This window comes from Paroedura picta, chromosome 3 (assembly GCF_049243985.1).
Source record: "Paroedura picta isolate Pp20150507F chromosome 3, Ppicta_v3.0, whole genome shotgun sequence".
NCBI classification, from domain to species: Eukaryota; Metazoa; Chordata; class Lepidosauria; order Squamata; family Gekkonidae; genus Paroedura; species Paroedura picta.
Window position 1 is genome coordinate 11,541,993 of NC_135371.1, and position 12,745 is coordinate 11,554,737.

General features: G+C 44.2%; 1 protein-coding gene across 2 annotated transcripts; it reads right to left on the bottom strand.

Moving 5' to 3' along the window:
• Window positions 1-689: 689 nt before the first annotated feature.
• LOC143834513 (killer cell lectin-like receptor subfamily F member 1) lies at window positions 690-12,494 on the bottom strand. 2 transcript variants are annotated; one of them, XM_077331340.1, is made up of 6 exons: window positions 12,157-12,494; window positions 10,918-11,007; window positions 10,070-10,189; window positions 7,258-7,412; window positions 5,180-5,286; window positions 690-3,285 (listed from the first exon to the last, which is right to left on the bottom strand). In XM_077331340.1, exons 1-6 carry the CDS (start codon window positions 12,239-12,241, stop codon window positions 3,159-3,161), a joined length of 684 nt encoding a protein of 227 aa, XP_077187455.1. In that variant the 5' UTR covers window positions 12,242-12,494; the 3' UTR covers window positions 690-3,158. The 2 variants fall into 2 exon arrangements, with proteins under 2 accessions (XP_077187455.1, XP_077187454.1); XM_077331339.1 differs by having other exon boundaries at window positions 10,918-11,010.
• Window positions 12,495-12,745: the final 251 nt, after the last annotated feature.

Below are 12,745 nucleotides of genomic sequence, written 5' to 3' on the forward strand. Positions count from 1 at the left end.
TTTAGGGCCCGGGATCCATAGCCAGTTGGAGGTGGCGGAGCGTAGAGCTCTTCTGGGGGTACAGGCAGGGAGGCGGTCTCTCAGATACACTGGGCCCAGACCACGTATGGCCTTAAAGGTGATTAAGTATGTGGATCCTTTCACCATTGTTAGGGCTATCAATAATGTGACTGTTGAAGTTAAACTGCCTAAATCTTATAGACATGCACACCTTGTTCTTCATTCCAGCTTGCTTAAGGAGGCCCCTCTCCCTGACAACTGTGTGGACATGAGTTTTCTCCATAGGGGCCACCATCATTTGGAATGGCCTGCTTGAGAAGGCTCCCACCCTCACAGGTTTCCATAACCTGTGCAAAACTCAATTATTCAAGAAGCCTTTTCTACATAAGTTATAGACTTGCATTGTGCTAAACAATTCGCAAACTGAATTAGACTGTTGTCTATACCGGTGGGCTTATCTTATTGGAACTAGGATCCTACTATGTAATTTTTGCATCATTTAATGCAGGGGTAGTCAACCTGTGGTCCTCCAGATGTTCATGGACTACAATTCCCATGGACTACAAACGCTGGCAGGGGCTCATGGGAATTGTAGTCCATGAACATCTGGAGGACCACAGGTTGACTACCCCTGTCTTGTGTTAATACTTACGGTTTCTTCCTGTTTTTAGTTTTCTGACGGGGTCTACAAAACTAATCCCATTGCCTTGTTTTTAATGTCCTATCCTGTCGTTTATATGGACTCACTCTCTGTAACCTGCCTTGAATCCAAAGGAGAATGGCAGACTATAAATTACATAATTTAATAAAAGATGCCATGTGCACCTGGAGTTCTCAGATGGTCAAGCTACTTTCTCTTGAAAGCAGCTGGAGAGATACATGCCTTAATCAAAAGACCCTGACCTGATATAGAGATGGATTTATACATGCCATTGACTTCAGAAGGCCAAAGGACCCTGGGATACAAGAAGATACAGGTCTCGGAGGGTGCAGCACGGGAACAACACCTCCTGAATATATATTTTACATCCATGCACTCACAGTACAGGGAATGGGTGGATTCTATCCTGAGAAAATAAGTCACAATATCAGGTTAGTCGAGCCATGTTTTTGTAGCGCAAGACAAACACAGAAAATTATGTACATAAAAATGCAATCAGATGGCAGGCTTCAACATGTGTAAATATGGTTAAGAACAGGATGTAAACAAGCAGATGTCTTGTTGTCAGAGTGCTCGATTTCCCATTTAACCCCATCTGTATAATGGCGAAAAGGCCAGGGGGCGGGGAAGGAGAAAGCTGAAGGGGTTGCTGCAGCCACTAGGGACACCTACTGGTCCCTGGAAGGACATTACCATGGACTTTGTCACTGATCTTTCTCCTAGCCATGGGAAGACGGTGGTTTGAGTGGTGGTAGACACGTTTCCTGCAGTGATGCCCCTCAGCCCCTCCATTAACTGCCATGAAGTTAAGACGCAATCAGTGCTGAAGGTGAAATAACAATGCAAATTAAAATCAAGCATGGCAGAGGGGGACAATTAAAAAAAATGCAACTAAAGTCAAGCGTGGCAGTGAAAGAGCTAAGAGCATGATAGCTGGGGGGACAACAACTTTGTGGTGCCCCCTTTCGCTTGGTGTGCTAAGCACATGCTTATTTTGCTTCACAGTTAATCCAGGGCTGATCTTTTCCCAGAACATCTAATAAACCACAGCAGAGAAGCTGCAAATTAATATTTGTTCCGGCTGTTTGCTCAGCTATATAAAGCAGACTTTGACCTTCAACTGGCATTCTGTCAATATGGTTCCTGAAATACAACACCCATAAAATTGATGTTATACGTTAGTAATAAAGTATTTAGTCGTATACAAAAAGGTAAGTATCAAATTATGGGCTCAGTAAGGCACGATAACAGATCTCCGACCACCAGTTCTTTTATTACCAACAACAGCATCTTAGAATTCGCCTACCGTTCAAGGCACCCTGCCAAGACGGCTCTTAACGGCTGCCTCCATAAAATAGTGCAATGATTGTGAGGATTCAAATCATAAGACAGAGTCTACACTACCAGCCTGTGGCCCCAAGCTTGCTGCCTCCGTCAAGCCACATACACAAAAATAAGCATGTAAGAATCCCACAGAAGTGTCATTTATGGAAGCGAAATATTTTATAGTGGAACAAAAATATACAATAAAAACACTGGCCCGAAGTCACCCAGGGTGGTATAGTGGTCAAGACCGGTGGCCTCTAATCTGAAAAGCTGGATTTGATTCCCCACTCCTCCACAAGCATCCAGCTGGGTGACCTGGGGCCATTCATAGTCCCATTAGAGCTGTTCTCATAGAACACCTCTTTCAGAGCTCTCTCAATACCACCTACTCCTCAGAATGCCTTTATTTTCCAATGAGTTCTCTCTGCTATAGTTGGGGAAAAAAATGGACAGATCCTTTTATTATTATAGATATGCCTGCCACGGACAAAGATTTTGACTATTTTCGCATGAGGAATCTGTTCCTGGACAGCCTTCAAATGTTGGTAGGTTTTAGAGCCCCCTCCACATGAAGAGCCTCTTGTGGCGCAGAGTGGTAAGGCAGCTGTCTGAAAGCTTTGCCCATGAGGTTGGGAGTTTGATCCCAGCAGCTAGCTCAAGGTTCACTCAGCCTTCCGTCCTTCCGAGGTCAGTAAAATGAGTACCCAGCTTGCTTTACCTTTACCTTTACCACATGTCCAGTAGCTGGGTTGAGTTTTGGCCATTTTTAATTCGCAATTTTGGGAATTGCCAAAATTGGATTTACATCCAATAAAGTGGGAGAACTAGAGATTTGGGGATGGAGCCTGGGGAGGAGAGGAAGCTCAATGGAGTACAATGCATAGGATCCACGCTCCAAAGCAGCCGGTTTCTCCAGGGGAACTACCTCTTAGTCCGAAGATGACTTGTAATTCTGGGGGATCTCCAGGCCTCACCTGGAGGCTGGCATCTCTATTACTCATTGCAAAGAACTCCAGCGTATGGGAGTAAGTTCATTGTCATTCTATAAGCTTATATTCAAATGCTGAAATGTGAACAGGATGTGTTTCAAACATAGGAGACATTTGATGAAAACAAGAGATGTTCTCAAGGGATTTTACATTCCTAGCAATGAAATTATTACATAATAATTTCATAATAAAATGGGATCTTTCTGGCAAATCCACTGATAGACAGCAGTGCAGAAGTCAGGAGAGATTGTGCTGCCCTTTATTGTTCCACAGGAGTCCTCTTCAGCAGTGCTCAGTGGTCCTTGGAACCTGCAACAGAAAGGAGACCATTCCTCTTTAGGGCTTGAGGCTCTGGAAGTTCTTGCCTGTCCTCATAAGAAGCTGCCTCCCTCTCTTATCCAGTTCTGCCTTTGCACCCAGTTTCTCTTCCTGGTGCTTTCTGTATCAACCGTCAGGTAGACATGTAAAATCTCCAGAAATATTGAAGTCATGAGGAAAAATACATTGTTTCTGTTTGTTTGTTTTTTTCCAAATTTTTTTTTTGGGTTGGGATGAATAATATCCCATTAGGGTGGCCAGTTCCTCGGAGTGGGGTGGGGGAGCCTTGTTTTCCCTTGTAGCCCCTCCCTGCCACCTGGCAATGCTATAGCCCCTTTCACTGCCCCATTGTCTCCTTCCCAGCCATTCACCAATCTAACTTGTATTTGCCTCCTGTCTTCAGTCATATTTATTATTTACTTCATTTGTATCTCACCTTTCCCCTTAGTGGTGACTGAAGTGATTTACCCTATTCTCCTCCCCTCCTTTTTATCCACACAACAACCTTGTGAGGTAGATAAGGCTGAAAATCCTGTGAGGTAGACCAATCCAAAATCACCCCGTGAGCTCTAATAGCAAGATGGGGATTCAAACCTGGGTCTCCCAGACCCTACTCTGGAGCTCTGCTGCACCACATTGGCTTTCATAGAGTGGCTGCTATTGACCAGTAACAAGCAGCCAGGCCTAGTTTGGTCCTGCAAGCCAGTGGTGTCAGATCACCTACAGGTTGCTGCCAACCTCCAGATGGGACCTGGAGATCTCCCAGAATTACACGGGGGAAATGGCTGCTTTGTTTGGGAGACTGCATGACATTATATCCAGGTAAGGCCTCTCCCCCTGCAGCCATGCTATAGACATTTATAGAAGCTAACGTCCTTATGGAACAATTAAAGGACAGGAGATTCTTCCAAAATTCTCAAAAAAGCCTTCTATAAACCTAAGAACACACCCAGCCAATCCCTATTGACTAGGCATGTTCATTTGGTTCACCTGAACAAAAAAACCCACACAAAAACAAATTTGCTGGTAATTTTTGGTATTTTAAAGCCGGATATAGATTCTCTAATCTGTTTCAACTACTGGTATAGCTGGTCTGACTAAAAGCCTAATTATTCCAGCTGATCCTATACTAAGGTGACCAGATTGTCCCACTTTTGGAGGGAGATCTGGGGGCACCTGGCAAATTGTACTTATGTTGAAATTAAAAAATATATATTACTATTTTTGCATTCTATGCGTTCTATGAAAAATTTTGTTGCTCCATATAGACCAAATTTTTAATCAAGAACCACCCCCACCCACCCCTGGGCAATGTCCCACTTTACCAATGTTAAAATCTGGTCACCTTATCCTATACCAATCAGCTGTCCATATCACTCCCTGCTTCCAGCCATTTAAACCTAGTACCTTCACCAATCCACCTGTCCGCTGTTAAGTTTAAATGGAGACTTTCTAATTTGCAATTGCTTCACTACATGTTTTATGTGTATTTTAGATTTACGAGCAAAGGAAATGTTATAACTTGGTGAGCTGCCAAGAAAGTTTTACACCACTTACTCTACAGGTGAACATCTCAGTGTGAATAAGGCATTTCCCCCTTCATTTCAGGTCCATTCTATGTATGAACAATTTTATGTATTGTTCAGTTTGAATCATACCACTGAGGATCACTGTAGGGTTAGTTCGTAAACATCTAGTTTCTTTAAATTAAACCAGATCCTCCGGGCCATATGAAATGCATATGACTGGTGCAAAGTCCTCATGGCAGACACAAAGACTTTGTATCCTGCGAACTGGCCCATTAATCATTCCCTACATCACCCTTTATTGTTAAAAAAATTTTTTTTAATGGAAATGCAGGTACCGTGGAAAAGGAACAACTTACATGTTATGGTCAAGTTGGTGACCTGTAATCCACCTCCATTTCGTCTCTGATAAAGAGAGTCCAATCCAATATCTATGCGTATCCTCTGTAATCATCTTTAAGAATTCCTGTATCATAAATAGAATATTTTATGTAACTAGAAAGTGCTGTTGTTCTCTTGTTATATTTCTAGAAATAACTTTGGACAGGCAAACTTCTCTTGGTGTGATTCGGAATTAGGCTGAAGTTTTTTCTCAAAAATAATTTCTAGCCATGCGTCACAATAACAGAAAGGTAGCATAACGAAATCCCAAATCTAAAACAAGTGGGAACCTCTCAAGGGCTTGCAGGGAGCATCTCACCTTTCCTTTTCCCACTGTTACCTCATTCCATTTCCTGAAAGCCCCCTAGGTCTTTCCCCTTGATTTCCCCTTGATTTATTCTCAGTTGCCAACCTCTGAGTAGGGAACTGGAGATCTCCTGGAATCACAAATCTCTCTACTACAGAGATCAGTATTTTCCAGTTATTCTTTCAGCTGGATATAGATTAGGGATGAATTTTGGCTATCTGAAAATATTCTGAAAACATTTGAGGTTTTTCAGGACAGCCAGATAATCAGATTTAAAGGGATTGCAGTCCCTTTAATGCCTTTCCAGGGAACTCATCATTTGCAGGAAGTGTTTAAAGGGACAACAAGCCCTTTAAACACCTATGGAATTCACTCACAGATAGCCAAAGGCATTTAAAGGGACCATGTTCCCTTTAAATGCTTTCCATCCTTATTCATTGAAAACAAATTTTATTTATTTATTTTATGAGCAAATTTCCAAACCACCCCTATCAGTACTGCCATCTTGGGGAAGTTTACAACATTGTTAAAATACAGAGACAAGGTAAAACAAAATGAGTTAAATAGCTGAATCCATCGAACAAACAATTTGCAACCTCAAGAATAGCCTATCCTCATCCTAATCATTGTTAAGGATGAGACAATCAGAGGAACATGGTTGTGTTGCTTTCTGCATCAGGGATACTCTCTGTATTCTTTGAGTTTGGAGAGACACAGTGGGGGGTTTCGGAAATTCTGACCCTGCTGGTTTACCTCCTGATGGCACCTGGGTTTTGGTCACTGTGTGACACAGAATGTTGGACTCAATGGACCTCTGGCCTGATCCAGCATGGCTTATGTTCTTATGTTCATTTGATCCATGCTCAGTTTACTATGTAGCCTCTGTGTTCATTTTTAAAAAAATTTATCCAGCTTCTTTGCGTTTTGAGTGCTGGCAGTCTAATCTCTGTACCCACATTAAGCTCATGCTTATCAAAAAGAAGGGGGTGGGAGGGGATAGCAGGAAATTCCCTCTTGCCCAGAGTGTGTAAGTGCATAAGCAGGAGTTTGAGAAATGTTACTACAATACAAATTGCTCGAGTGCTAGTCCTTTATCAGGAAATACTCTTCAGGATTAGTCGGTGGCAGCAGAAGTACCCAGAGAGAAGGGTCTTTGCTGACATGGAGAGTTGTTGCTGCCACATTTCCAACCTCCTAAAATGAGACTTGCGAGATCATTTCCTCAGATGAGGCATTTGTATTTTCACAAAATTATGCTGTTTTCAGGATTTATGAGGCAAGGGCACCCTGTGCGGACTTTGCCTGCACTCTTTTGATACAAAAAGGAGTCAGTGAAAACACCAACTCTCCCTTTTGAAGACTCCCTTTTGAAGACCCGGAATTGAACAATTTCAGTCTCTTCTCAACCTATCTAGAAGGCAGCCACTGGGTTCCACTGAACTTGGATCTTGCAAACTTTGGCAGGGAATAAGTGGGCCCCTTTCCAGTCTCTTCCAAACTGCCTCTTGATCACAGGCTTTGCTACCTTCCCATCTGAGCATTAACTCTGAAAAGCTTCATATTTTCCAAAGCTACATATGGCTATTGCACTATCACAGGTCTAACAGTGTAACACTTTATAAAATGCATTTAAAAATAATCAAATAGTTCCCTAAAACTAACAAATTATCAGTGATTTTGTTGGGTCGGAAAAGTTTTGACCTGCCTATAAACTCAAAAGTGATGGAAATGTGGAATTTTTCCTGTTACCATTTCCCTCCTGTCTTGGATCACCGCCAGCTGAGCCCCCCTTGCTGAGCAGTCACCTTGGCTCTCGGTCCAGGATTTGAGATCTTTTGATGCCCAGTAACATTTGCCCTGGTGGAGGTGCCAGAGCGGAGGACAGATCTGGCAAGGGGAATTCCCTGGAGAAGGAACGACACGCATGCTGTTAGTGTTTCTAACTAATCTCCCACTTACAATGAGCAAAGCTCCTAGCCCCCAAGTGCTGGAATCTCTCCTTGTTCGTTGGCTCGTAACGTATCTACTGAGACTGGGCCGCACCCCAGTTGGTGGCTGGGGTTCAGGATCCGGAAGTGACTTTGCACAGCGTCTCATAATGGTGAGCAAGACTCAGATCCACCCCCCCCCCCAAAAGGGTCCTGGTGTTCCCAGCCCTCAGTTGGTTACCTAGGCCTGAGTTCACCATACTGGTATTTTTGGAAATGCCAACAAAATGTCCTTCTCAGGATTTTCAGAAATACCAAAAAACGTTCAGATCCAATAGACCCAAATATAAAACACACATTTTTACATCCCTTTATTGCAGTCTGAAAGCTCTGCCCATGAGGCTGGGAGTTCGATCCCAGTAGCCGGCTTGAGATTGACTCAGCCTTCCATCCTTCCGAGGTCGGTAAAATGAGTACCCAGCTTGCTGGGGGTAAAACGGTAATGACTGGGGAAGGCACTGGCAAACCACCCCGTATTGAGTCTGCCATGAAAACGCTAGAGGGCGTCACCCCAAGGGTCAGACATGACCCAGTGCTTGCACAGGGGATACCTTTACCTTTACCTATTGTTGTTGTTGTGGCTGATTATGTTGTTGTTGCAATAACAACAACAATATCAATAATATTAGGTTGCCCTTTGGGCAGCTTACAGTACAATTTTAATTTAACATAAGTTAAAAACCATTAGATACATAAAAACCATTTCCTGCAGTCTGCAGGGGGTTGGACTAGATGACTCTGGAGATCCCGTCCAACTCTATGATTCTATATCATTACAGTTTAAAATTCCCTTTTGCGGTTCCCTTCCCTAACCTCTCCTGGCAGCTTATATCCATTTTTTCAGGCTTATGGGGGGAGATCATTCTATGCAGGGGATCATCCTTAGCTGACTTTGGGATGGGCCAGGGGAGCCCTGACACCATTTGCATCACAGGCTTCCTCGGGAGGTGGTGGGTTCTCCATCTTTGGAAATTTTTAAACAGAGGCTGGAAAGCCATCTGACAGTGAGGCTGATTCTGTGAAGGTTCATGGGGATGGCTGATTACAGTGGATGAGCGATAGGGTTGTAATTGTCCTGCATTGTGTGGAGGGTTGGATTAGCTGACCCAGGAGGCCCCTTCCAACTCTATGAATCTACAATTCTATGATATACAACTGAAACATTATGCCTAGGTGCAAAAATAAGCTAAGGCTTCATGTTATATCTGAAATGTAGTCACGTGGAAATGGAGTTGTGTGGTCCACCAAGAGTGGAGTCTGCACAAAGCTTTTATTCCAGTCCCAGGTCGATTCAGTCCCTGCCATCTCCACTGAATGCGATTTCCATTTTGATTTTGTCTGATTTAAATTTTCCCTGTGCAATAAGCATGATTGATCCAGATTGACCCTACCTTTCCCCCGCGATGTCCTGGAGTGGACATAACCCTCAATATTTGAAGAATCAGATTGAGAAAGCGTGAGAAAGCATGCAGAGCTCGGGCTGCATCGAATTTGCTGAAGAGCTCTGTGGTAGAGAAGCCCTGATTGGCCAAGCTTCCCTTAAAAGGGAAGCTCTTATTTTCTCTCAGCATAAGCTCCAGAAGCCCTGACTTCTTTCGCAAGAGATTTGCCTCGTGGTTTTTTTTCTTCCTCTCTGCTGTCTCCAATCCTCTCTCCCCCCCCTTCAAGAAAACAAAGAAAGGGGCTCTGGCTGTGCTTGGCTCCCCCCTCCCCTTCTGAACTTCCCTAACCATGTCCAGAATACTTTTATGCTTCAATGGGGGTGGGGGGGGAGAGAAAGAGGAAGACCCGAGTTCAAATCGATCTGGATTCAGCAAGAGCCCTGGAGCGAAACTTTGGGCTGCTTGGCAGTAGATTCAAGGTCAGGACCTCCAAGGTAGCCTTCTCAGAATTGCTCCACATGAGGGACAGTTAGACAGGCCCAAATTAGGAGTCTCAATGCAGAGATGAGATGATAGCGTACGGAGGGAAGTATTCAAGTTTGTTATGCATTCAGGTTTTTTAGGCAAGTTTGTTAGGCATTGGGGTGCTTTTTGGAACAAGCAGGCCTGTCCTGTACAAATTCTAAGAGATCAGCAGAATAAAATTGCGATTTCTGAAGTTTAACTAAGGAGCTGGAATAAACCACTGGACAGCCAGTTTGGTGTAGTGGTTAGGAATGTGGACTTCTAATCCGACATGCCGGGTTCAATTCTGCACTCCCCCACATGCAGCCTGCTGGGTGACCTTGGGCTCGCCACAGCACTGATAGAGCTGTTCTGACTGAGCAGTGATTTCAGAGCTCTCTCAGCCTCACCTCCCTCACAGGGTGTCTGTTGTGGGGAGAGGAAAGGGAAGGCAATTGTAAGCTGCTTTGAGACTCCTCCTTGTAGAGAAAAGCAGCATATAAGAACCAACTCTTCTTCTTCTTCGTTTCAAAACACTTATGAATGCATTTAGGGTGTTAACAGAAGATGGGATGCCTCACAGTAGCACAGAAACACAGTACATTTGTGAAGAAAAGCTCTTGTTGTTTGACTGCTCTCCAATATCTAAGGGGTCAACAAAATTAAGGTACAGTTTTTTCATTTTACCTTTGCTTTGGTTGCAGATTCTGCTTCGTAGAAGAGACTGGAAGTTGTCTGATGAGCAATTGCATTTCACTGGCCATGTGCCATTGCTGGTTTCCCCCTTGTCATCCGCCAACTGTGAAGCTGCAACAAAACAACCACCTTTATCAAGAGGAATAAAGCCCCCACTTCTTTGCAGGGTAGTCAAATTATTCACATATTCTCACCAACTCTGAGAAGGCCCTTGTTAAAAAATGGGAGGCAGGCTCAGTAGAGTAGCTGACTGTGCCCTTGAGTAATACAGCTACCAAAGCCTAATGCCACAAAGGAACATCAGTGTCACATGGACAGGTGGCTACAATAAAGAATACTTTAGGCCTTAACAATTAATATAGGGCTGAAAGCAAAATGGCTCCTTTTTGGACTAAAAAGTAGCAGGGTCCTCCTGCCAGGGCAGCTGGCCCCTTTCTGGTTCTGTATTACCTGGTTCACTTTATGTCAATTTTTCACTGTTTGCTAGTATAAACAGCATGAGCCTCTTGTGGCGCAGAGTGGCAAGGCATGCTGTCTGAAGCTGTCTGCCCATGAGGTTGGGAGTTCGATCCCAGCAGACAGCTCAAGGTCGACTCAGCCTTCCATCATTCCGAGGTTGGTAAAATGAGTACCCAGCTTGCTTGCTGGGGGGTAAACGGTAATGACTGGGGAAGGCACTGGCAAACCATCCCGTATTGAGTCTGCCATGAAAACGCTGGAGGGCGTCACCCTAAGGGTCAGACATGACCCGGTGCTTGCACAGGGGATACCTTTACCTTTAAGTATAAACAACAGGGATCTAAATCAGGTTTAGAAACGTACCCTCCTCTGATACTCACCCAAGACTCTCACAGCTACCACCAGTATGACAGTCCCAGTGAATACAACCCACAGAGTGACAAATTGCCAGTGGAGAACCTGGGAAGGAACTGCTGAGGTGACAGACAGGGAAATTAGTAAATTCAAAATTATGTTTAAGAAGAACATGGTGCCTGCCTCTGTATAAATGATGGCAAGCTGAACAACACTGCCTTGATGAGATGCTTTGGTTGCTTGGTCCATGTTTGTATCTAGTCCCCCCCCCCTTCACATTCCCTTTCCACATTTTTAAAAGTCACCCTTCCTTCTCCTGTTTTGCCGTTTTGAAGGGGACGGATTCTGTTCCTGTGTTTTAGAAGTGAGGTAAATCCAAAAGATGGCTGGATGGAGTCACTGAAGCAGTAGGTGCAAACTTAAATGGACTCCGGGGAATGGTAGAGGACAGGAAGGCCTGGAGGATCATTGTCCATGGGGTCGTGATGGGTCGGACACGACTTCGCACATAACAACAACAAATCCAAAAGAAAAAAAAGAAAATTGGGCTGCACCTAGCAAACTGCCAACAAATAAACGGGCGAAGGGATTGGAAATGTATTGCAATTGAAATGTCCAGCACAAAGTGAATTCTGTGATTCACCCTGATGAAGCCTGTGTGGCAAAATGCACAGGTGTTTTGCATGATAATAAATCTATCACCTACCACATAGATTCCGCCCCCCCCCCTTTTGTTCGCTTAAGTGAGGTACAATTTTGTCTTATTTCCCCGTCATCCTCTGCAAAACAGGGTATGGATTTACACACAAAGGCATAATAGGTTGAATGTATAACAATAGAAAACAAAACATCTGTGTCTCGAATTAATTTTTAAACTCAAAAACTGCAAGTTATAAGCTGTACCCAAGTTGGGTCTTGTGCAAGAACTTCAGCCCACACAACGCGGGAGGAGACTCCTTGAGTTCCACCGCTTCATCTTTTGAACTGCGACCCCTCAAACTATGTCAGGGGTAGTCAAACTGTGGCCCTCCAGATGTCCATGGACTACAATTCCCAGGAGCCCCCTGCCAGCGAATGCTGGCAGGGGGCTCCTGGGAATTGTAGTCCATGGACATCTGGAGGGCATCTGGAGGGCCACAGTTTGACTACCCCTGAACTATGTTCTCCAGCTCTTCAGAACGGCTTTTGGAGTTGGAAGTCTTGGGGGCTGCCTGTGGTGCTCACGGTCCTTAGGATCTAACTTAAGAAAGGTTCGGAATGCGTACCTTGTTTCTTAGCCGGGGAAGCAGTTCTCAGAGCATTCCTTCTCGCCTGGAAAGAGAGAGCAGTGTAGCCTTCTTCATCCTCCATGGTCGCCTCTCGGAAAGAAAAAGATCTGTTTCAGAGTCTCAGCCAGCCAGTGTCCTGCCGCCGGAAGCCTGGTCAGACGCCTTTTGTCTCTGTATCTTCCAACCACAACGAGCTGCCTGCAGCTCAACAAGCAAGAATTGAAATATTTTTTTCCTTTCTTTTTTTTTACTCTAGGGTAGAATAAATTAATTTATGGCGGAAGGTGTTTTAAAAAAATCAAATTTAGGTTTGATCTGAAGTTCTAAGGCAGGCTTTTTCAACCAGGGTTTTGTGAAACCCTGAGGTTTCTTGATGGCCCTGGAAGGGTTTCTAGAATGGGTGGGAGTTTATTTTTATATCTATATTTAAAAAATGTTGAACAATTATTGGGTGATAGGACCATATAGAGCCTCTTGTGGCGCAGAGTGGTAAGGCAGCAGAAATGTTGTCTGAAAGCTCTGCCCATGAGGCTGGAGTTCAATCCCAGCAGCCGGCTCAAGGTTGACTCAGCCTTCCATCCTTCCG